Source organism: Lampetra fluviatilis, unplaced genomic scaffold, assembly GCF_964198595.1.
Source record: "Lampetra fluviatilis unplaced genomic scaffold, kcLamFluv1.1 SCAFFOLD_491, whole genome shotgun sequence".
Lineage (NCBI taxonomy): Eukaryota > Metazoa > Chordata > Hyperoartia > Petromyzontiformes > Petromyzontidae > Lampetra > Lampetra fluviatilis.
The window spans coordinates 39706-67048 of NW_027621786.1; the positions used below are offsets into that span (position 1 = coordinate 39706).

The 27343-nt window shown below is 50.9% G+C and overlaps 1 protein-coding gene across 1 annotated transcript; it reads left to right on the plus strand.

Annotated features, from left to right (window-relative positions):
- Positions 1-15799: 15799 nt before the first annotated feature.
- On the plus strand, positions 15800-26525 carry LOC144955697 (uncharacterized; the record flags this gene model as incomplete). The annotated part of the gene is made up of 6 exons (XM_078885846.1): positions 15800-15880; positions 22366-22560; positions 23887-24091; positions 24589-25134; positions 25711-25778; positions 26352-26525. Coding segments are annotated over exons 1-6 (1269 nt in total), but the record flags the coding sequence as incomplete, so codon positions are not given.
- Positions 26526-27343: the final 818 nt, after the last annotated feature.

The window sequence follows — 27343 nt, forward strand, 5'->3', positions numbered from 1 at the left end:
TGGTCCCAGCTGCCTTGAGATCATTGACAAGATCCTCCCGTGTAGTTCTGGGCTGATTCCTCACCGTTCTCATGATCATTGCAACTCCACGAGGTGAGATCTTGCATGGAGCCCCAGGCCGAGGGAGATTGACAGTTCTTTTGTGTTTCTTCCATTTGCGAATATTCGCACCAACTTTTGTCACCTTCTCACCAAGCTGCTTGGCGATGGTCTTGTAGCCCATTCCAGCCTTGTGTAGGTTTACAATCTTGTCCCTGACATCCTTGCAGAGCTCATTGGTCTTGGCCATGATGGAGAGTTTGGAATCTGATTTATTGATTTCTTCTGTGAACAGGTGCCTTTTATACAGGTGTAATGCGGGCGTAAGCGACCTTCCGGATGTGACGTCACGGGGAGGCGGAGCCATGTGACGTGGGTGAAAGGTTCGGGTCCTTAAGCGGGTAAACCGGAAGGAGAAGTCAGTCGGGTTGTGAATGGAAAAGAGTGAGGCCACGCGGGCGAACGAGAGGAGGGGGGCACCGTCGGCCAGCGGGAGCCAACCCCGGAGAACAGTAGGGAGCTAAGGGGTGGTGTGAGGCTGCGGAGAGTACAGCCAGGAAGGCTGTGTGTTAGAGGCAGCGGTGTGGCTGCAGAGAGTACAGCCAGGAAGGCTGTGTGTTAGAGGCAGCGGTGAGGCTGCGGAGAGTACAGCCAGGAAGGCTGTGTGTTAGAGGCAGCGGTGAGGCTGCAGAGAGTCGCAGGAGCGACGAAGAGAGAGAGACAGCACGAGGCTGTCAGAGCTGCGGAGTAACCAAGAGCGAGAGGAGCTGCAGCGATTACAGCCAGGGGGGCTGAGAGAGAGTAACAGCAGCGGAACTGCTGTGGGGGCTACAAGAGCGACAGAGGCCAACAGAGGGGCTGCTGGTGGAGACTGGAAAGACATCGGAGTCAGCACTGTGGGGACTGAGCAAAGAGGAGACAGCCGTTTGGGAAATACAGTACGAACCAAATATAGGACACTGAGCCAGAGATCGTGGTCAAGTCTTTTATTACACAGGTAACAAGTTGAGATTAGGAGCACTCCCTACATCTACAGAACGTGAAGAACCAGTGGCATCTACATCTGCAGAATGAGAAGAACCAGTGGCATCTACATCTACAGAACGAGAAGAACCAGTGGCATCTACATCTGTAGAACATGAAGAACCAGTGGCATCTACATCTGCAGAATGAGAAGAACCAGTGGCATCTACATCTACAGAATGAGAAGAACCAGTGGCATCTACATCTACAGAACGTGAAGAACCAGTGGCATCTACATCTACAGAATGAGAAGAACCAGTGGTATCTACATCTGCAGAATGAGAAGAACCAGTGGTATCTACATCTGCAGAATGAGAAGAACCAGTGGCATCTACATCTACAGAACGAGAAGAACCAGTGGCATCTACATCTGCAGAATGAGAAGAACCAGTGGCATCTACATCTACAGAACGAGAAGAACCAGTGGCATCTACATCTGTAGAACATGAAGAACCAGTGGCATCTACATCTGCAGAATGAGAAGAACCAGTGGCATCTACATCTACAGAACGTGAAGAACCAGTGGCACCTACATCTGTAGAACATGAAGAACCAGTGGCATCTACATCTGCATAATGAGAAGAACCAGTGGTATCTACATCTACAGAACGAGAAGAACCAGTGGCATCTACATCTACAGAACGAGAAGAACCAGTGGCATCTACATCTACAGAACGAGAAGAACCAGTGGCATCTACATCTGTAGAACATGAAGAACCAGTGGCATCTACATCTGCAGAATGAGAAGAACCAGTGGCATCTACATCTACAGAACGTGAAGAACCAGTGGCATCTACATCTGTAGAACATGAAGAACCAGTGGCATCTACATCTGCAGAATGAGAAGAACCAGTGGTATCTACATCTACAGAACGAGAAGAACCAGTGGCATCTACATCTACAGAACGTGAAGAACCAGTGGCATCTACATCTGTAGAACATGAAGAACCAGTGGCATCTACATCTGCAGAATGAGAAGAACCAGTGGTATCTACATCTACAGAACGTGAAGAACCCGTGGCATCTACATCTACAGAATGTGAAGAACCAGTGGCATCTACATCTGTAGAACATGAAGAACCAGTGGCATCTACATCTGCAGAATGAGAAGAACCAGTGGTATCTACATCTACAGAACGTGAAGAACCAGTGGCATCTACATCTGCAGAATGAGAAGAACCAGTGGTATCTACATCTACAGAACGTGAAGAACCAGTGGCATCTACATCTGCAGAATGCGAAGAACCAGTGGTATCTACATCTACAGAACGTGAAGAACCAGTGGCATCTACAGAACGAGAAGAACCAGTGGCATCTACATCTGCAGAATGAGAAGAACCAGTGGCATCTACATCTACAGAACGTGAATAACCAGTGGCATCTACATCTGCAGAATGAGAAGAACCAGTGGTATCTACATCTACAGAACGAGAAGAACCAGTGGTATCTGCACCTGCAGAATGAGAAGAACCAGTGGTATCTACATCTACAGAACGAGAAGAACCAGTGGTATCTACATCTACAGAACGTGAAGAACCAGTGGCATCTACATCTACAGAACGAGAAGAAACAGTGGCATCTACATCTGCAGAATGAGAAGAACCAGTGGTATCTACATCTACAGAACGTGAAGAACCAGTGGCATCTACATCTGCAGAATGAGAAGAACCAGTGGTATCTACATCTACAGAACGTGAAGAACCAGTGGCATCTACATCTGCAGAATGAGAAGAACCAGTGGCATCTACATCTACAGAACGTGAATAACCAGTGGCATCTACATCTGTAGAATGAGAAGAACCAGTGGTATCTACATCTACAGAACGAGAAGAACCAGTGGTATCTGCACCTGCAGAATGAGAAGAACCAGTGGTATCTACATCTACAGAACGAGAAGAACCAGTGGCATCTACATCTACAGAACGTGAAGAACCAGTGGCATCTACATCTACAGAACGTGAAGAACCAGTGGCATCTACATCTGCAGAATGAGAAGAACCAGTGGCATCTACATCTGCAGAACGTGAAGAACCAGTGGTATCTAGATATACAGAACATGAAGAACCAGTGGTATCTACATCTACAGAACGTGAAGGACCAGTGGCATCTACATCTACAGAACGTGAAGAACCAGTGGCATCTACATCTGCAGAACGAGAAGAACCAGTGGTATCTACACCTGCAGAACGTGAAGAACCAGTGGTATCTACATCGGCAGAACGTGAAGAATCAGTGGCATCTACACCTGCAGAACGTGAAGAACCAGTGGTATCTACATCGGCAGAACGTGAAGAATCAGTGGCATCTACATCTGCAGAACGTGAAGAATCAGTGGCATCTACACCTGCAGAATGAGAAGAACCAGTGGTATCTACATCTACAGAACGAAAAAAACCAGTGGCATCTAGATCTGCAGAACGTGAAGAACCAGTGGCATCTACATCTACAGAACGTGAAGAACCAGTGGCATCTAGATCTGCAGAACGTGAAGAACCAGTGGCATCTACATCTGCAGAACGTGAAGAACCAGTGGCATCTTCATCTGCAGAACATGAAGAACCAGTGGCATCTACATCTACAGAACGAGAAGAACCAGTGGTATCTACATCTACAGAACGAGAAGAACCAGTGGCATCTACATCTACAGAACGTGAAGAACCAGTGGCATCTACATCTGCAGAACGTCAAAACCCAGTGGCATCTACATCTGTAGAACATGAAGAACCAGTTGTATCTACAGGAGAATCCCTGCCTATTCCTCTTATGGCATTATTACGTCTATTGACATTGAATGAGTCACTGTAGCGCGTGTCGCTAGGAGATTGGTAGACAATGTCATTAGGGGTACAATTCCGTTCTGTCAATTGCACCTGTGGGAAAGGCATTCTGGAATATCCAGAAGGGGTGCGGGGCCGAGGGCGGAGTCTAAGCCGTTTATAATCGAGACGTGTGCAGCGGCCTTTTGATGTTCTGATGCAGATGATGGTTACACCACTCGTGTCTACAAGGAGGAATGTTTGGGTCTCGATCGAGCAGGTACTTATTCTGGACGTCCTCGTTGTTCCAGCCTGTTTTCGGTTTTTTTTTTTATTACGCGCCTTCTATTAGCCCACTCTGTCTGTTGTTGTATCCTCAAATCTTGTAACTCAATTTTAACCCATTATTATTTGTTTCGCTATTTCATGATGATGATTGCTTGTGTTGCAATCGAAACGTCGTATTCTATTATTTAATTTAATTTATTATTTTATCTTTAGACGTGACTTAACCGAAAGAAACAAATAATAATTCCTGCAGTCACGAAAGTTCTAAAATTAAGATTGAACCACTTCTACGGGGAAGTTTTAAGCTTATCTTTTTTCTCTCTCTCTGGCGACTTGTTTTCTCTGCCTGTGTCCTCTCTTTAGATTGTTCACACTTAAATTCTAACTTAGCAATCTTTGAAATACGTAATCAACCAGGCTATGCGTTAATTGTGTGTTGACCGACCCTCTGTGTTGTATTACATTACATTTCGATATTTTACTAGGTTATTTAATTTTAGTGTGTCCTTCTCCTGATGTTCAGGCTTGCTTGCCGTGCCATCGCATTCGCAGCACCACGTCTGTTGACCACTCATTGATATGCTAATTTTTTCTCTAACCCTCCTCCCTCTCTCTGCCTCCGCCCCCCCCCTCTGTCTATTTAAGGCCACCACACAGAGACGATCACCCCTCTCTGTTACCTGTGTTGCTCTCGCTATGTATCTTGGTGATATCTGTCTGCTAATATGTCTGTCTATAGTTTTCTGGTTAGATTTTATGTCGCTATTTCATTATACCTGATGATGATTGCTTGTGTTGCAATCGAAACGTCGTATTCTATTATTTAATTTAATTTATTATTTTATCTTTAGACGTGACTTAACCGAAAGAAACAAATAATAATCCCTGCAGTCACGAAAGTTCTAAAATTAATTTTAACCCACTTCCCAAAGTGGTATCGACTGCAAACTTGGTAATAATAAAATAATATAAATATAAAACAATAAAAATTCTCACGACGTTTCGACTGCAACACAAGAAATCATCATCAGGTGTGAAATCCACAAAGAAAATTTGAAAATTTATATTTTATATTTTAGCGTGCCGACCAGTGGCTCGGTTGTCCAGAGGCTCTCGTTTTAGGCATGCACTGTATGTACCAAGGGGCCCAGGTGTTACGCTCGATGTGTGCACCGAGGGGCCTGGGGGCCCTAGTGGTCAGCTCATGATTTAAGCGTGGAGGGGCCCTGGGACACTCACACTGTAGGTGTCGAGGGGCCCAGGGACCCTAGTTGTCAGGTTACGTTTTAAACACCAAATGGTCTAAGGGGCCCTCACATTGTAAGCACTGAGGGGTCTGGGGGGCCCTAGTGGTTAGCTCACGCTATAGCCACCCAGGGGCCAGTGGTCGGCTTGCGCTGTGCGCACTGAGGGCCCTGGCGTTCAACTTCCTTCGGAAGACTTGGGCGACACACCTAGCGGCCTGAGGCTTGGAGGCCCCCCCTGGCAGCCCCGGGGCACTGGCCCCACTGGCCCGGTCCATAATCTAGCCTTTGGCCAGCGGATTAATTGCCACCTGTTTCCATCTGTGCAGGGATAGAGTGTTGCCACCACGCACATGGCGTGGGTTTTTCTCGGGTGCTCCGGTTTTCTCCCACTTGTATTAACACTCGTCATCATTAATTGGCCGAAACAGAAATCTTACAATAAAAACTCAATGCAGGACGCTGCTGTAAACCAGTCCGAGGACTGAAGTGAGTGTACTGGCAGTCTATAATGTGGACTGTAGCCTGGTTATTAAGCTGGGTGAGTGTACTGGCAGTCTATAATGTAGACTGTAGCCTGGTTATTAAGCTGGGTGAGTGTACTGGCAGTCTATAACGTAGTAACGTAGACTGTAGCCTGGTTATTAAGCTGGGTGAGTGTACTGGCAGTCTATAATGTAGACTGTAGCCTGGTTATTAAGCTTTACTTTCATTAATTTTAATTTCATTTTTTACCTACGTGGTGACTTTACCGACAAAACCTAAGAGTACGTGAGTTGGTGTGTTGACCGACTCTCTGTGTTGCATTACATTAAGTGTCTCTCTCTCTCTCTGTGCAGTCTCCAAACCTCCAAGTCTCTCATTGACACAAGGCCGTCATTATAACATGTTATAATAAGTATAATATTATGTTATAATATATAATAATTATAATGTTATAATAAGTATAATATGTCATAATTATAATGTTATAATATGTTATAATACGTATAATAATCAAATATGCCCCCCAATATGTTTCTGTAAAATTATTTGTAAATAATAATTGTGATGCTCTGTTAATAAAGACAACAATTTGCTAAACCTTGGCCACGAAATCTGGACTTGTCTTCATATAACAATGCATAGATTCCTGTTTATAGGATTGCGTTGTACTTTATGAATCCCTAATCTCTGCCATTACACACTATGAAACAAGAAAGGTAAAAAAGAAACAGCAATGTATTACAATACCCTATTAGACATTATTGTATCAAATAAAACAAAGTCCATGCCATGTGCTAGTGAACTTTTAAAAATATTTTAGGGAGGAAATGGCAGGAAAATAGTTTTCAAATTTAGATATTTTTCTGGGGGGGGGACCCCAGACCCGTGGAAGATTTGGTCCCCCCCAATGTTGACTCCATGGCTACGGCCTTGCATTGACGTGCTAGTTTCTCTACCCCCTTCTCTACCCCCCCCCCTCTCTCTATTTAAGGCCTCAACACAGAGGCGTTGTTTCTCTGTGTGCCTATGTGTGTCTCTCTCTGTGTCATCTCTCTCTGTGTGTCTATATCTGTGTCTCTCTCTGTGTGTCTTTGTGTCATCTCTCTCTCTCTGCTTATGTGTCTGTCTATGTGTCTCCGTGTCTCTCTCTCAAATTGAGCAATCTTTGGAAGAACGTTATCAACCAGGTAGGGTGTTGACTGTTATGTTAGCTGACTCTAAGTTTAATAGGTTTTTTTCCATTTTTTTTACCAGGCCACACCCGCTTGAGCTGATATACCGCTCTTGTTTTCAGAAGCGACTTGCCCACAACAACAATAACAACAAGGTGAGGCTCGTCAACAGCGTGGCGGTGTTCACTCTAGACGCGTGGCGGTGTTCACTCTAGACGCGTGGCGGTGTTCACTCTAGACACGTGGCGGAGTTCACTCTAGACACGTGGCGGAGTTCACTCTGGACGTGTGGCGGTGTTCACTCTAGACGCGTGGCGGTGTTCACTCTAGACGCGTGGCGGAGTTCACTCTAGACACGTGGCGGTGTTCACTCTAGACGCGTGGCGGAGTTCACTCTAGACACGTGATGGTGTTCACTCTAGACGCGTGGCGGAGTTCACTCTAGACACGTGACGGTGTTCACTCTAGACGCGTGGCGGTGTTCACTCTAGACACGTGGTGGTGTTCACTCTAGACACGTGATGGTGTTCACTCTAGACGTGTGGCGGAGTTCACTCTAGACACGTGGCGGTGTTCACTCTAGACACGTGGCGGAGTTCACTCTAGACACGTGATGGTGTTCACTCTAGACGCGTGGCGGAGTTCACTCTAGACGTGTGGCGGAGTTCACTCTAGACACGTGGCGGTGTTCACTCTAGACGCGTGGCGGTGTTCACTCTAGACACGTGGCGGAGTTCACTCTGGACGCGTGGCGGTGTTCACTCTAGACGCGTGGCGGAGTTCACTCTAGACACGTAGCGGAGTTCACTCTAGACACGTGGTGGAGTTCACTCTAGACACGTGGTGGAGTTCACTCTGGACGTGTGGCGGTGTTCACTCTAGACGCGTGGCGGTGTTCACTCTAGACGCGTGGCGGTGTTCACTCTAGACGCGTGGCGGTGTTCACTCTAGACGCGTGGCGGAGTTCACTCTAGACGCGTGGCGGAGTTCACTCTGGACGCGTGGCGGTGTTCACTCTAGACGCGTGGCGGTGTTCACTCTAGACGCGTGGCGGTGTTCACTCTAGACGCGTGGCGGAGTTCACTCTAGACGTGTGGCGGTGTTCACTCTAGACGCGTGGCGGTGTTCGCTCTAGACGTGTGGCGGTGTTCGCTCTAGACGCGTGGCGGTGTTCACTCTAGACGCGTGGCGGTGTTCACTCTAGACGCGTGGCGGTGTTCACTCTAGACGCGTGGCGGAGTTCACTCTAGACGCGTGGCGATGTTCACTCTAGACGCGTGGCGGAGTTCACTCTAGACGCGTGGCGATGTTCACTCTAGACGCGTGGCGGTGTTCACTCAAGACACGTGGCGGTGTTCACTCAAGACACGTGGCGGAGTTCACTCTGGACGTGTGGCGGTGTTCACTCAAGACACGTGGCGATGTTCACTCAAATACACCAGAGAACACACAAGCATCAGAAGATCCACTAGCAGTGGAGTGTGAAATCAGCTTGTGAAAGTCAGTGCCGCAATGAGCCCATCCCTCATCAAACAAGAACCGGATGACAATCCCAGCTTGGACACTTTTAAAGGTAACAAGGTGAAATATGAAGAGGTGAAGGTGAAATGTGAAGAGGTGATGGTGAAGAGCGAAGAAGTGAAGGTAAAATGTGAAAATGAAGATTAAATTCCAAAATCGGACTTTCACATTGATGGAGGCAACGTGAAGCAGGAGAAGAATCCTGACTGTGAGGCAGAGCGAGGCAACTCCCAGCAGTTTGTGGAAGTGGAGGTGTGGGTGGACTTCCTCCGAGACAATACAAAGTCAATTGGAGACACGGTAGATGTGTAAGCCTGAGACGATGTCGCTCCAGTAGATGCACCTTTGTCACAGGCTTTTAATGACAAGAATGTGAAGTTGAACACTCAATTCCTAGGTTCAACCTGCAGGGTAAGAGCGGCCAGTCTTTGTGAACCTGTGTGTTGGGTAGATCTCTAACCAGGAGCGAATGCCAATAAGCTCCCAAGCATTCACTGTTATCAATTGCATTTATATTGTCCTTGCTTAATTGCCTCGGCAATTCGGAGTTTTGCATCGTATCTCGTCTCAAACACTCGAAGAGCATCCCCAAGTAGCAGCTGCCCCTGTGTGGCACAAGGTGGTGGCCCTTTACCGGCCTGCATGTGGACAAGAGCCTGTCAGTAGGGGGCGATGGTTGATGTGGCATCTCAGTTGTGGAGTTTGTAGGTAATGTTTAGAATTTGCTAAATTTTTACCCAGATGCCAGCATGCAATGGTCGACTCGTTTTGAATGGTGCATTAGTATGTTGTACATGCATAGACGGTGCGTATTTTTTTAATTAGCTTCTAGTTAATAGGATGTAACCTGATGCAGTATATTTCAGTGCAGTAATTCAATTTTGATCATATGCCTGTCAATAAGTTACAATGAATACTTGTCTGATTGTGTGCGTACATGCAACCTTTTGTCTATGAGGGTCAAACATTGAATAAGTGATGTTAGGACACAGTGTGTGTTTTGCAAGTAACCTGTACAGATAACTCAGGTGAGACTCATTGTTCTTGTGATACAGGTCAAAGGGTATTTTTGTGTTTTCAGGAAGCATCTTTCTCTGGAGCAACTCATTGTCTTTGAAATAGGGAGCACACTCGGATCATTCATCAATTACAAGGCATACCACCCAAAAGTTACACGTAGAGGAGATACATTCTCAACAACACGAATTATAATTTTGTATTACGTGTTGACGTAGATTTTGTCGAATTGGGACGAGAAATGGCCCTTGCCGATTAACGTCTGGATGTTGACAACCATGGGGTGAAGCAAGCCTGACTGCCTGCGGTGCCCCTCACAACCATTTACGGCCTTGGGCCAGGAAAGTCACGAAAAAATTGCACACGAACGACGCATCCACGCCAACTCCCAATGCTCCGTTTTGAAGTTTTAAAATGAAACAACTTTGAATTGTATTATGTTTTGAATTGTGTTTCTTCAATACAATTTTACATCTGGAAGACTTAATTGAAAACGACATTTCGTGTGAATTTTCTCTCGTCGTTAAGTAGGTGGCCTTGCCGGGGATTCGGTTCGATGCGGACTTTCACCTGGTTGGGATCGCGGGATTGAGATGAGGCGACAGAGCTGGCCGTGCGAGAAGACCGCCGTCTGCAGATCGATTCCAACGTGATCGAACGTCTGTCCCTGTGCCTCCGTCGTTCATGCAGGGGGCGCGTAGGGTTATAGCGCCCCCTGCATGAAAACGACGGAAAGTGCAGCATTCATCACAGATTAATTCTAGATTTGAAGCTTTCGTGACTGCAAGGATTCATATTCTTAGTTCTTTCTGTAAAGTCACGTAGGTAAAAAATGAAATCAAAATGAATAATTTTAAGAAAGAACTAAGAATACAGATAGATCAAGTTGTGCGCTTATATAAAAGAGCATCGCCAGTGGGTTTTCAAAGTACCTTCGTCTTACAGAAATCAATTTCGAGTGAGCCCACCGCATTACAACAATGCTCAGCTGTAGCTCACGTGACTTCTGCCGCGACAATGTCTGGATGTTTTCGCCTGAGGACGACCGCTCGTGTTGCGATCCAAACGTCGTGATTTATTTATTATTATTTTACTTGTTCTACCTACGTGACTTTACCGAAAGAACCAAAGAGTACGAAAGACGTCTTGTCTGCTGATCTTGTTCATATCCGTGTACATCGATATCCCACATTGATTACACTACACACCACACACAATGAAATAAATAGAAACGAGAACGACTTCCGGGGATGGGCAAAGATCGAGGAATCTCTTTCAATGGAGCGAGTTCAGTGAGTTCGATTCAACATCTCTCTGTCCGTCTGTGTCTCTGTTCGCCTCTGTGTCTCTCTCTCTCTGCCTGTCTCTGTCTATGTCGTCTCTGTGTCTCTGTGTTCCTCTTGTCTGTGTCTGTCCGCCTGTCTTGTCTGTGTGTGTCTGTCTATCAGCGTCTGTCCAACCGCAGTCAACGACTGTCAGTACCAGCAGTCGCCCGTTCAACTCCCAAGGCTACACGCCACACAAACTTGCTCCCAACACACAAAGACAACGATCCCCCGTACAGACTGCAGGGGCAAGTGCTGTTAGCGAGCACCTATTAAGGGTGGGACGGCACACGAGGGGGTGGGTGGCCAGCACCACGCCCGGCCGCCTTTGTCTCCCCAGTGGCGATGTTGACACACCGCACCGGGTACTCGTTTGAGGCTGAGTCGACGTAGGGGAGGCTCAGGACCGGTTCAGAAAGTCGTCACTGGCGGTGTTGGCCACGAGCGGGAATGGAACTCGGCTGGTCGGTGCGGAGCGCAGCGCTCACCACGACACTGCCGCTCCACTGTTGTCAACAAACTTGAACTCTGACCCCGCTCTCTGACGTCGCCGCTCAGCGTGACCTCATCGACGTCAAACGTCAGGGGGAGGTGTGCTTCGCTAGTGACGTCATGTCACCAAGGTATTCGCCCACCTCCTGACGTCACTTCCGCTCGGCCGCAACCGATATCTTCCATTCTAGATTTGAAGCTTTCGTGACTGCAAGGAATCATCTTCTTAGGTTTTTTCCGGTAAAGTCACGTAGAAAGTAAAATAAAATAAAAACAAAAATCACGACGTTTCGGAGGCAACACAAGTCTCCGTCATCAGGTGGGACCGTCACAGCCAGATTAGCTGTATCAAGTGAGGCAATGATTCAAGATGTAATCCCTTAAAAGCGAGTTGAGGGGGGAGGGAGAGGGAGGGGGGAGCTCATCAGACTATGGTAGCCAATGAAAGGAACGTATCGGGAGGGAGGGGGGGCGAGGCCAAAAGGGTGGGCGATGGACGTGGAAGCGCTTGTGCCCAAGCGGCCAATTACTGCACACGCCAACACAATGGAGCGATTGTGCGCAAGCGGCCAGCCACTGCACCCGCCAACACAATGGGCAGAGAGGAGGAGGGGGAGGTCTAATACACATGATAGACAAAAGAACGAAAATGATGATGGGTACAAACTTAGGGGGAGCTCATCAGACTATGGTAGCCAATGAATGGAACGTATCGGGAGGGAGGGGGGGGGGCGGGGGGGGGGGGGGCGAGGCCAAAGGGTGGGCGACGGACGTGGAAGCGCTTGTGCGCAAGCGGCCAATTACTGCACACGCCAACACAATGGAGAGAGAGGGGGAGTGGGGGGTCTGATACACATGATAGACAAAAGAACGAAAATGCCTATGTTTATACCAATGCTGGCTGAACAATGAAGAGAGTACTGTTAAAATAACTGGGGATGTTAACACTCGGTAAAGTACAGTAAAATAGTGCCTGTCAGATAAGATGGTCCAAAAAATTTGTGATTAAGTCTTTTTGGACCATCTTATCTGACAGGCACTATTTTACTGTACTTTACCGAGTGTTAACATCCCCAGTTATTTTAACAGTACTCTCTTCATTGTTCAGCCAGCATTGGTATAAACATAGGCATTTTCGTTCTTTTGTCTATCATGTGTATCAGACCCCCCACTCCCCCTCTCTCTCCATTGTGTTGGCGTGTGCAGTAATTGGCCGCTTGCGCACAAGCGCTTCCACGTCCGTCGCCCACCCTTTGGCCTCGCCCCCCCCCCCCCCGCCCCCCCCCCTCCCTCCCGATACGTTCCATTCATTGGCTACCATAGTCTGATGAGCTCCCCCTAAGTTTGTACCCATCATCATTTTCGTTCTTTTGTCTATCATGTGTATTAGACCTCCCCCTCCTCCTCTCTGCCCATTGTGTTGGCGGGTGCAGTGGCTGGCCGCTTGCGCACAATCGCTCCATTGTGTTGGCGTGTGCAGTAATTGGCCGCTTGGGCACAAGCGCTTCCACGTCCATCGCCCACCCTTTTGGCCTCGCCCCCCCTCCCTCCCGATACGTTCCTTTCATTGGCTACCATAGTCTGATGAGCTCCCCCCTCCCTCTCCCTCCCCCCTCAACTCGCTTTTAAGGGATTACATCTTGAATCATTGCCTCACTTGATACAGCTAATCTGGCTGTGACGGTCCCACCTGATGACGGAGACTTGTGTTGCCTCCGAAACGTCGTGATTTTTGTTTTTATTTTATTTTACTTTCTACGTGACTTTACCGAAAAAACCTAAGAAGACGATATCTTCCAATGCCAATCCTTATTTGGGCAAAGCCACGCCCAGTGACTGGCACCTCATTAACATAATTTATTCGTGAAAGCCGTCGCGAGTTCATTGCGACGGGTTCAGCACGCGCACCCCACCCCTCCACGTATTGGCGGGGCTCATTAACATAATTTTTTAAGTTAAGAGACGCTCATTGCGGGAGGGGCGTGTCTTGTACCCTGGAAGTGACGTCACGGCCTGCTGCTGCGTGACTGTTGCATCTCCGTGCTCACACTGAAATTCGAGGTGAGAAATTTTCATCGCGGTTGTGGTGGTTGTAGTGGTGGTTGTGGTGGTTGTTGTGGTTGTGGTGGAGGATGTGGTGGTTGTGGTGGTTGTTGTGGTGGTGGATGTGGTGGTGGATGTGGTGGTGGATGTGGTGGTTGTTGTTGTATACCGAGGTAGAGCCTCGCGCTCTCTCTCGTAGGGATGTCAATTGAGTAGCAGCGAGCATGGAAGCGATGTCCACGTTGGAACTTTACAACGCGGGGCCTTGCCTCCTGCCCTCGCCTGATGGCGTTCGCTTCAATTCTCTCGCTTAGTTTAGCAATCTGTGGAAGAACGCAATCAGCCAGGCGATGCGTCAATTGTGTTGACCGACTCTCTGTGTTGCATTGCATTACATTTCAAATGTTACGAAGTTTGTTTGATTAAGTGCAGTCAACAAACCTCCAAATCTCTCATTGACACAAAGCCGTAATTATAATATGTTATAACGAGTATAATGTTATAATAAGAATAATGTGTAATAAGTGTAATGTGTGTAGTAATAAGTGTAATGCGGTGTAGTAATAAGTGTAAGGTTCATCTTCTTGGTTCTTTCGGTAAAGTCACATAGAAGGGAAGTAATAAAATAATAAAAATAAAACAATAAAATAATTCCCACGACGTTTTGGCCACAACGCAAGCAGCCGTCCTCAGGTGAAACCAGGTCTGTCGAGGCGACAGAGTCTGAATGAAACAGCACACGTGCTTGGAGCATATATATAAGCTGGGTTGGAAGGGGGGGGGGGAAGGGCGCCTTGACAAAAGAATTTGCATATCAAGAGGAATTTAGCATATTTATGGGAAATGCAGGTATGTGATTAGTACTACTTATGTCCGTGCATTATGCAGGATTAGCAGCATCCAAGGGAGGGGATATGAGAAATGCAGGTATGTGATTAGTGCTACTTTGCCCGTGCATGATGCAGGATTAGCAGCATCACAGGGAGGGGATAGGGGTAGCATTAATAAAGGGAAGAAGTGTTAATAGTGTAATGCGGGCGTAAAGGGCTTGGCGGATGTGACGTCATGTGGGGAGGAGTCAGGGTCACGTGAGAGGGAGATAGTATAGCGGTGAGACAGGAAGAGATCGAGGAGTCGGGCGAGGGAAGAGTGGAGACCGCGTTGGGTGGTCGCCGTGCCCTCAGCCTGGTGGCTGAGGGGCTCGGTGACAGCGCCAGCCAGCGGGATGGAAGGGAGTTGGTTGGAGACTGGACGAGGGTGAGGCCAGGGAGGGCGAAAGCTGGGAGCAGCGACAGCAGCCGGAGAGGCTGCGTGTGGGAGACAGCAGCGAGGCTGCTAGGGGCTACAGCAGCCGGGGGCTGCAGAGCAAGAGGGCTACGGGAGCGACAGCAGCCGGAGGGGCTGCGTGTGGGAGACAGCAGCGAGGCTGCTAGGGGCTACAGCAGCCGGGGGCTGCAGAGCAAGAGGGCTACGGGAGCGACAGCAGCCGGAGGGGCTGCGTGTGGGGGAACAGCAGCAAGGCTGCTAAGGAGCTACGGGAGCGACGGAGACCAACAGCGGGGCTGTTGGCGGTGACGGGAGCGACAGCGAAGTCGGCACCGTGTGGAAGGAGCCAGATAAAGGACAGCCGTGTGGGAAACAGAAACGAACCCGAATAAAGGACACCAGACCAGATACTGTGGTCGAGTCCATTTATTACAATAGTATGTAGCAGCAATAACTAAAACCACCACGTAAACAACTAAAGTATAAACTACATAGTATCATAATTATACTAAATATACTCTACAATAAGCTGAGTTACTAACAGTAAGTAATACATTACAATTCTACGTCGTAAAAAATATAATATGCTTCCATCTAAACTTTATTCTCTTACATCACACGAGTCTACACCGTACTATATACTGCCATAGACAAACCCAAACATTAAAATATATACTGTATTGCTATAAACCACCCTATACCTTATCCATTGTAATATTACACTATGTATTATTCTACCCACCCTAATGTATATTACACTGCTGTATATTCACTATACAATTACGATACTATATATTACTTTGTACATTGTATTAAGCATATACATTTTTAAACTATTTGTTATTATACACTGTACTGTTGACCGTCGTGTGAAAGATACTAAGAGGAAGCAACAAAATATGTCAATGCAGCGGAGCAAAGCATCCATTCTCTGCGGAGAATACAATGCCAGTGAGTGGAACGCGGTCTGAAAGTCACCGTAAACGTGAACACAATCAGTTAAGATCCGAAATGGTTTATTACGTCCTTCCAATGATTGCTAAGCCAGAATCCATCTTCTCGGTTGAAATTGTCTCTGTGTTTATATATGTGGATAGCCTCATGAACGAATCTCTCATGGTAGCCAGATGGCTCCGCCGCTGAAGCGCCCGCGCTTCCAGGTCTTCGCCGGCACCAGCAGAGAGGTGACGGATGACGCCAGCCTCAGGGTCAGAACCATCACACAGCAGAGTCGTAGACTCATCACACAGCAGAGACCCATAGACTCATCACACAGCAGAGACCCATAGACTCATCACATAGCAGAGACCCACAGACTCATCACACTGCAGAGAGCCATAGACTCATCACACAACAGAGACCCACAGACTCGCACACAGAGACCCACAGACTCGCACACACAGACACCCACAGACTCATCACACACAGAGACCCACAGACTCACACACAGAGACCCATCGACTCATCAAACAGCAGAGACCCACAGACTCATCACACAGACCCGCAGACTCATCACACACAGAGACCCACTGACTCATCACAAAGCAGAGACCCATAGACTCATCACACAGCAGAGAGCCATAGACTCATCACACAACAGAGACCCACAGACTCGCACACAGAGACCCACAGACTCGCACACACAGACACCCACAGACTCATCACACACAGAGACCCACAGACTCACACACAGAGACCCATAGACTCATCACACGGCAGAGACCCACAGCCTCATCACACAGCAGAGAGCCATAGACTCATCACACGGCAGAGACCCACAGACTCATCACACAGCAGAGATCCACAGACTCATCACACAGCAGACACCCACAGACTCATCACACACAGACACCCACAGACTCATCACACACAGACACCCACAGACTCATCACACACAGACACCCACAGACTTACACAGCCGAGACCCACTGACTCATCACAAAGCAGAGACCCATAGACTCATCACACAACAGAGAGCCATAGACTCATCACACAGCAGAGAGCCATAGACTCATCACACAGCAGAGAGCCATAGACTCAGCACGCAGCAGAGAGCCATAGACTCATCACACAGCAGAGAGCCATAGACTCATCACACAGCAGAGACCCATAGACTCATCACACAGCAGAGAGCCGTAGACTCATCACACGGCAGAGACCCATAGACTCATCACACGGCAGAGAGCCATAGACTCATCACACGGCAGAGACCCACAGACTCCTCACACGGCAGAGACCCATAGACTCATCACACGGCAGAGACCCATAGACTCATCACACAGCAGAGACCCACAGACTCATCACACAGCAGAGAGCCACAGACTCATCACACAGCAGAGAGCCATAGACTCATCACACAGAGACCCACAGACTCATCACACAGCAGAGTCCCACAGACTCATCACACAGCAGAGACCCACAGACTCACACAGCAGAGACCCATAGACTCACACACAGACCCATAGACTCACACACAGAGACCCATAGACTCACACACAGACACCCACAGACTCACACATCAGAGACCCACTGACTCATCACAAAGCAGAGACCCATAGACTCATCACACAGCAGAGTGCCACAGACTCATCACACAGCAGAGACCCATAGACTCATAACACAGCAGAGACCCATAGACTCATCACACAGCAGAGAGCCATAGACTCATCACACGGCAGAGACCCATAGACTCATCACACGGCAGACACCCATAGACTCATCACACAGCAGAGAGCCATAGACTCATCACACGGCAGAGACCCACAGACTCATCACACGGCAGAGACCCATAGACTCACACTATGAGATCTCTTTTACCAGTGGCAAAATATAATAGTAGGTTTTTACCCTTTTAACTGGTACAAAACTGACACCTTTATTCAAGGCATCATGTTTGCAATGACCACAACACAAGTAGTCAAAAAAGCAAACAAAAAGAAGCAACTCTGATAAGGATGATAATATGCACTGTCCTTGAAGTTGATTGGCCCACACCCGAGACGGCTTTCTTTAGAGCCTAGTCCCCATTGGTGTAGGGCCAGATGACACCAGAAGGCGTACAACTCAAACACAGTGCAATATCAGAGTATTGAGAGCTCGGGGTAAGCATTTACACTATGAGATCTCTTTTACCAGTGGCAAAATATAATAGTATGTTTTTACCCTTTTAACTGGTACAAAACTGACACCTTTATTCAAGGCATCATGTTTGCAATGACCACAACACAAGTAGTCAAAAAAGCAAACAAAAAGAAGCAACTCTGATAAGGATGATAATATGCACTGTCCTTGAAGTTGATTGGCCCACACCCGAGACGGCTTTCTTTAGAGCCTAGTCCCCATTGGTGTAGGGCCAGATGACACCAGAAGGCGTACAACTCAAACACAGTGCAATATCAGAGTATTGAGAGCTCGTGCATATTATCATCCTTATCAGGGTTGCTTCTTTTTGTTTGCTTTTTTGACTACTTGTGTTGTGGTCATTGCAAACATGATGCCTTGAATAAAGGTGTCAGTTTTGTACCAGTTAAAAGGGTAACAACCTACTATAATACCCATAGACTCATCACACGGCAGAGACCCATAGACTCATCACACAGCAGAAAGCCACAGACTCATCACACAGCAGAGAGCCATAGACTCATCACACAGAGACCCACAGACTCATCACACAGCAGAGACCCACAGACTCATCACACAGCAGAGACCCACAGACTCATCACACAGCAGAGACCCATAGACTCATCACACAACAGAGACCCACAGACTCGCACACAGAGACCCACAGACTCGCACACACAGAGACCCATAGACTCACACAGCAGAGATCCACAGACTCACACACAGAGACCCATAGACTCATCACACGGCAGAGATCCACAGACTCATCACACAGCAGAGACACCCACAGACTCATCACACACAGACACCCACAGACTCGTCACACGCAGACACCCACAGACTCATCACACACAGACACCCACAGACTCACACAGCAGAGACCCACTGACTCATCACAAAGCAGAGACCCATAGACTCATCACACAGCAGAGAGCCATAGACTCATCACACAGCAGAGACCCATAGACTCATCACACAGCAGAGACCCATAGACTCATCACACAGCAGAGAGCCATAGACTCATCACACAGCAGAGAGCCATAGACTCATCACACAGCAGAGAGCCATAGACTCATCACACAGCAGAGAGCCATAGACTCATCACACAGCAGAGAGCCATAGACTCATCACACAGCAGAGAGCCATAGACTCATCACACAGCAGAGAGCCATAGACTCATACAATAGACCCATAGACTCATAACACAGCAGAGACCCATAGACTCATAACACAGCAGAGACCCATAGACTCATCACACAGCAGAGAGCCATAGACTCATCACACAACAGAGACCCATAGACTCATCACACGGCAGAGACCCATAGACTCATCACACGGCAGAGAGCCATAGACTCATCACACGGCAGAGACCCACAGCCTCATCACACGGCAGAGACCCATAGACTCATCACATGGCAGAGACCCATAGACTCATCACACAGCAGAGACCCACAGACTCATCACACAGCAGAGAGCCATAGACTCATCACACAGCAGAGACCCACAGACTCATCACACAGCAGAGACCCATAGACTCATCACACACAGAGACCCACAGACTCATCACACACAGACTCACAGACTCATCACACACAGAGACCCACAGACTCATCACACAGCAGAGACCCACAGACTCATCACACAGCAGAGACCCACAGACTCGCACACAGCAGAGACCCACAGACTCACACACACAGAGACCCATAGACTCACACACAGAAACCCATAGACTCACACAATAGAGATCCACAGACTCATCACACAGCAGAGACCCACAGACTCATCACACAGCAGAGACCCACAGACTCATCACACAGCAGAGACCCATAGACTCATAACACGGCAGAGACCCATAGACTCATCACACGGCAGAGACCCATAGACTCATCACACGTCAGAGAGCCATAGACTCATCACACGGCAGAGACCCACAGACTCATCACACGGCAGAGACCCACAGACTCATCACACGGCAGAGACCCATAGACTCATCACACAGCAGAGACCCACAGACTCATCACACAGCAGAGAGCCACAGACTCATCACACAGCAGAGAGCCATAGACTCATCACACAGAGACCCACAGACTCATCACACAGCAGAGTCCCACAGACTCATCACACAGCAGAGACCCACAGACTCATCACACACAGACACCCACAGACTCACACATCAGAGACCCACTGACTCATCACAAAGCAGAGACCCATAGACTCATCACACAGCAGAGAGCCATAGACTCATCACACAGCAGAGAGCCACAGACTCATCACACAGCAGAGACCCATAGACTCATCACACAGCAGAGAGCCATAGACTCATCACACGGCAGAGACCCATAGACTCATCACACGGCAGAGACCCATAGACTCATCACACAGCAGAGAGCCATAGACTCATCACACGGCAGAGACCCACAGACTCATCACACGGCAGAGACCCACAGACTCGTCACACGGCAGAGACCCATAGACTCATCACACAGCAGAGACCCACAGACTCATCACACACAGAGACCCACAGACTCATCACACAGCAGAGACCCACAGACTCGCACACAGCAGAGACCCACAGACTCACACACACAGACCCACAGACTCACACACAGAGACCCATAAACTCACACACAGAGACCCATAGACTCACACAATAGAGACCCACAGACTCATCACACAGCAGAGACCCATAGACTCATCACACAACAGAGACCCACAGACTCGCACACAGAGACCCATAGACTCACACAATAGAGACCCACAGACTCATCACACACAGACACCCACAGACTCATCACACAGCAGAGACCCATAGACTCATCACACGGCAGAGATCCACAGACTCATCACACACAGACACCCACAGACTCATCACACACAGACACCCACAGACTCACACAGCAGAGACCCACTGACTCATCACAAAGCAGAGACCCATAGACTCATCACACAGCAGAGACCCATAGATTCATCACACACAGAGACCCACAGACTCATCACACACAGACTCACAGACTCATCACACACAGAGACCCACAGACTCATCACACAGCAGAGACCCACAGACTCGCACACAGCAGAGACCCACAGACTCACACACACAGAGACCCATAGACTCACACAATAGAGACCCACAGACTCATCACACAGCAGAGACCCATAGACTCATCAAACAACAGAGACCCACAGACTCGCACACAGAGACCCATCGACTCATCAAACAGCAGAGACCCACAGACTCATCACACAGACCCGCAGACTCATCACACACAGAGACCCACAGACTCGCACACACAGAGACCCATAGACTCACACAGCAGAGATCCACAGACTCACACACAGAGACCCATAGACTCATCACACGGCAGAGATCCACAGACTCATCACACAGCAGAGACACCCACAGACTCATCACACACAGACACCCACAGACTCATCACAGAGACCCACAGACTCATCACAGAGACCCACAGACTCATCACAGAGACCCACAGACTCATCACAGAGACCGACAGACTCATCACAGAGACCCATAGACTCATCACATCGCAGAGACCCACAGACTCATCACAGAGACCCACAGACTCATCACATCACAGAGACCCACAGACTCATCACAGAGACCCACATACTCATCACAGAGACCCACAGACTCATCACAGAGACCCACAGACTCATCACAGAGACCCACAGACTCATCACAGAGACCCACAGACTCATCACAGAGACCCACAGACTCATCACAGAGACCCACAGACTCATCACAGAGACCCACAGACTCATCACAGAGACCCACAGACTCATCACAGAGACCCACAGACTCATCACACAGCAGAGACCCACAGACTCATCACACAGCAGACCCACAGACTCATCACACAGCAGACCCACAGACTCATCACAGAGACCCATAGACTCATCACATCACAGAGACCCACAGACTCATCACAGAGACCAACAGACTCATCACAGAGACCCACAGACTCATCACAGAGACCCACAGCCTCATCACAGAGACCCACAGACCCATCACAGAGACCCACAGACTCATCACACAGCAGAGACCCACAGACTCATCACAGAGACCCATAGACTCATCACAGAGACCCACAGACCCATCACAGAGACCCACAGACCCATCACACAGCAGAGACCCACAGACTCATCACAGAGACCCACAGACTCATCACAGAGACCCACAGCCTCATCACAGAGACCCACAGACCCATCACAGAGACCCACAGACTCATCACACGGCAGAGATCCACAGACTCATCACACAGCAGAGACACCCACAGACTCATCACACACAGACACCCACAGACTCGTCACACGCAGACACCCACAGACTCATCACACACAGACACCCACAGACTCACACAGCAGAGACCCACTGACTCATCACAAAGCAGAGACCCATAGACTCATCACACAGCAGAGAGCCACAGACTCATCACACAGCAGAGACCCATAGACTCATAACACAGCAGAGACCCATAGACTCATCACACAGCAGAGACCCACATACTCAGTCTGCTTTCTGTCTGCCTCCCCCCCCGCGTCTCATGCCGTGCAGGCCCTGTTGGTGGACCTTCACGAGGCTGTGTGCGACCGCCTGGAGGCAATGGAGGCTCGGATCCTGGCCCACGTCGAGGAAAAGTTGAGCCTCGTGCTGCTGGGCAGGTACGCTGGCGGTGGCGGTGTGGCCGGGGCACCCACCGTGTCGATGCAGGCCGGCTCACCCTGGGGCGTCATGCACTCGTCCATGAAAGTTCGCAGGTCGGCATTGGGTGCGGGAAGGTCGGAGAGAGACGTAGACTCATCACAGCAGAGACCCATAGACTCATCGCACAGCAGAGAGCCATAGACTCATCACACAGCAGAGACCCATATACTCATCACACAGCAGAGAGCCACAGACTCCCACAGAGACCCACAGACTCATCACAGAGACCCACAGACTCATCACAGAGACCCATAGACTCATCACATCGCAGAGACCCACAGACTCATCACAGAGACCCACAGACTCATAACATCACAGAGACCCACAGACTCATCACAGAGACCCACAGACTCATCACATCACAGAGACCCACAGACTCATCACATCACAGAGACCCACAGACTCATCACAGAGACCCACAGACTCATCACAAAGACCCACAGACTCATCACATCGACCCATAGACTCATCACAGAGACCCACAGACTCATCACAGAGACCCACAGACTCATCACAGAGACCCACAGACTCATCACAGAGACCCACAGACTCATCACAGAGACCCACAGACTCATCACAGAGACCCACAGACTCATCACAGAGACCCACAGACTCATCACAGAGACCCACAGACTCATCACAGAGACCCACAGACTCATCACACAGCAGAGACCCACAGACTCATCACACAGCAGACCCACAGACTCATCACACAGCAGACCCACAGACTCATCACACAGCAGACCCACAGACTCATCACAGAGACCCATAGACTCATCACATCACAGAGACCCACAGCCTCATCACAGAGACCCACAGACCCATCACAGAGACCCACAGACTCATCACACAGCAGAGACCCACAGACTCATCACAGAGACCCATAGACTCATCACAGAGACCCATAGACTCATCACAGAGACCCACAGACCCATCACAGAGACCCACAGACTCATCACACAGCAGAGACCCACAGCCTCATCACAGAGACCCACAGCCTCATCACAGAGACCCACAGACCCATCACAGAGACCCACAGACTCATCACACAGCAGAGACCCACAGACTCATCACAGAGACCCACAGTCTCGGTCTGATTTCTGCGTCCACCCCCCGCCCCTCCCCCCCACCTCCAGCGCTGTGCCGGGCCAGGGCCACTCACTCACTCACCCACCCACCCCACCCACCCACCCACCCCACCCCACCCCACCCACCCACCCACTCACCCCACCCCACCCACCGACCCACCCACCCCACCCCACCCACCCACTCACACACTCACCCACTCACCCACCCACTCACCACCCCTCTCCTCCATCCACTCACCCACCCACCCACCCACTCCCGCATGGCACTTGGCTGGGCGACCAGTCAAATTTAAATCTTCGCGTGCGCTGCCCCATCGCCCCGGGGGCCCTCCTGCACATCACCGCCACTTGCCGCACGCCCAGGAAGATGGCACTCACCCTCCTGGACCACCTCTTCGATCGCGAGGTGCAGGCCACCAGCAACTTGTCGGGTCGCGGGCACCACGGCAAGAAGCAGCTGGACCCGCTCATGGTCGACGGCATCCGCTGTGAGTTGCGGTGGTGGTGGGTGGTGGTGGTGGGGTGGGGGGAGGGTGTGGTGGTGGGTGGTGGTGGTGGGGTGGGGGGAGGGTGTGGTGGTGGTGGGTGGTGGTGGGGTGGGGGGAGGGTGTGGTGGTGGTGGGTGGTGGTGGAGTGGGTGGAGGGTGTGGTGGTGGTGGGGTGTGAGTGGGGTGGGGTGGGTGGGTGCGTGGGTGGGGTGGTGGTGGTGATGGTGCGGTGGTGGTGGCTGGTGTGTAGGGGGGAGGGGGTGGACGGGTAGGGAGTGAGTGGGGTGGGTGGAGTGGGTTGTGGGGGGTGTTAGTGGGAGTGTCCCATTGAATACTCACAAATTGTAACCTCCCTCCCTCCATCCTCCACCACCACCACCACCTGCACCACCACCACCACGACGACCACAACAACCACCACCTACACCACCACCACCTGCACCACCTGCACCACCACCACAACAACCACCACCACCACCATGCCGACCGTGACGCAGGCCACTTAATCTACAAGTTCGGCATCACTGAGGGCGACTGGTGCCGCATAAAACTTGCCATAGATACAAAATGCCGCTCCGCCTGGCGTCGCAAGCAGCTCGGCAAGAGCTGCACAGTTAAGGGCCGCAGGGGCACCGGCGGCACTCGCGGCACCAGCGGCACCGGCGGCACCGGCGGCACTCGCGGCACCAGCGGCACCGGCGGCATTCGCGGGACCGGCGGCACCAGCGGCACTCGCGGCACCGGCGGGACCGGCGGCACCAGCGGCACCGGCGGGACCGGCGGCACCGGCGGCACCGGCGGGACCAGCAGCACCAGCGGGACCAGCGGCACCAGCGGGACCAGCGGCACCGGCGTAGCGGGAGTCGCTGCTAAACACGGCGGCGGCACCAGCGGCACCGGCGGGACCGGCGGCACCGGCGGCACCGGCGGGACCAGCAGCACCAGCGGGACCAGCGGCACCAGCGGGACCAGCGGCACCAGCGGCACCAGCGGCACCGGCGTAGCGGGAGTCGCTGCTAAACACGGCGGCGGTGATGGGGGAGGTGAGGGTGGTGGTGTGTGGTGGTGATGAGGGTGGTGAGGGTGTTGGTGGTGGTGTGTGGTGATGCTGGTGAGGGTGGTGATGGTGGTGATGCTGATGCTGCTGATGTGTGGTGATGGCGGTGATGGTGGTTATGGCGATGGGGGTGGTGGTGATGGCGGTGATGGTGGTGATGGCGGTGATGATGATGATGATGGCGGTGATGGTGGTGATGGTGGTGATGGCGGTGATGGTGGTGATGGTGATGGCGGTGATGATGATGGTGGTGATGGCGGTGATGGCGGTGGTGATGGCGGTGATTGTGCTGATGGTGGTGATGTTGGTGGTGGCGGTGATGATGGTGGTGATGGCGGTGATGGCGGTCATGGCGGTGATGGTGGTGATGGCGGTAATGATGATGATGGTGGTGATGGCGGTGGTGATGGCGGTGCTGACGGTGATGGTGGTGATGGCGGTGCTGACGGTGATGGTGGTGATGGCGGTGGTGATAATGATGGTAGTGATAATGATGGTGGTGATGATGGTGGTGATGATGGTGATGATGGTGGTGATGGTGGTGACCTCCTTCCACCTCCAGGCGTCTGCAGGGAGGAGACGACGCAGCTGCACAGCTACACGCTGGCCAGCGGGCAGATCATACCCACGGTGAGTGGGTGAGTGGGTGGGTGAGGGGGTGAGTGGGTGGGTGAATGGGTGAGGGAGTGAGTGGGTGGGTGGGTGAGTGGGGTGGATGGGTGAGTGGGTGAGTGTGTGGTTGATTCCGTGGGTGGGTGGATGGGTGAGTGGGTGAGTGGGTGGGTGAGTGAGTGGGTGGGTGGGGTGAGTGAGTGGGTGGGTGGGGTGAGTGAGTGGGTGGGGTGAGTGAGTGGGTGGGGTGAGTGAGTGGGGTGAGTGAGTGGGTGAGTGGGGTGGTTGAGTGAGTGGGGTGGGTGAGTCAGTGGGTGATTGAGTGAGTGGGGTGGGTGAGTGAGTGGGGTGGATGAGTGGGTGGGGTGAGTGAGTGGGGTGGGTGAGTGGGTGGGTGAGTGAGTGAGTGGTGTGGTTGAGTGGGTGGGCGAGTTGGTGGGTGAGTTGGTGAGTGAGTGGGTGGGGTGGGTGAGTGAGTCGTTCACCTCACCGTACCATCTGCACTGTACCATCTGCACCGTACCATCTGCACTGTACCATCTGTACCATGCCGTCTGGACCGTACCTCTCCCCCCCCCCCCCCCGCGGCAGCTGATTGCGGAGACAGCCGGTGACGCGAGCGGCGCTGCCGGTGACGCCACCACCACCACCGCCCTGCCGGCCAGCTCCATCCAGGGGCAGTACATGCAGCTGGCGCCCGCTGGCGGCGGCAGTGACGGTGACGACGGCCGAGACGGAGGGCACGATGGAGTAGTCGTGGCCACGGTGAGTGACCAGGGAGGAGATCGCAACCACAACCCCCCCTCCCCCCCTTCCTACTTATACACTCACACAGCCACTCACTCACTCAGCCACTCACTCAGCCACCCACTCACACACTCACTCACTCAGCCACTCACTCAGCCATCCACTCACTCACACAGCCACTCACTCACCCACTCACTCACACAGCCACTCACTCACCCACTCACTCACACAGCCACTCACTCACTCATCCACTCACCCACCCACTCACTCAATCACTCTCACACAGCCACTCACTCACTCACCCACTCACTCAGCCACTCACTCACTCACACAGCCACTCACTCACTCATCCACACACCCACTCAGCCACTCACCCACTCACTCATTCACTCAATCACTCACTCACACAGCCACTCACTCACTCAGCTACTCACTCAATCACCCACTCACTCAGCCACTCACACAGTCACTCACTCACTCAGCCCCTCACTCAGCCACTCACTCACTCACACAGCCACACACTCACACACTCACTCATACACTCAACCACTCAGCCACTCACCCACTCATACACTCACTCAATCACCCACTCACTCAGCCACTCACATAGCCACACAGCCACTCACTCACACACTCAACCACTCACCCACTCAGCCACTCACTCAGCCACTCACTCACTCACTCACCCACCCAATCACTCAGCCACTCACTCACTCAGCCACTCAACCACTCACTCAGCCATTCAGCCACTCACTCAGCCACCCACTCAGCCACTCACTCACTCACTCAGCCACCCACCCACTCACTCACACAGCTGCTGGTGTTGGCCTTGAGCA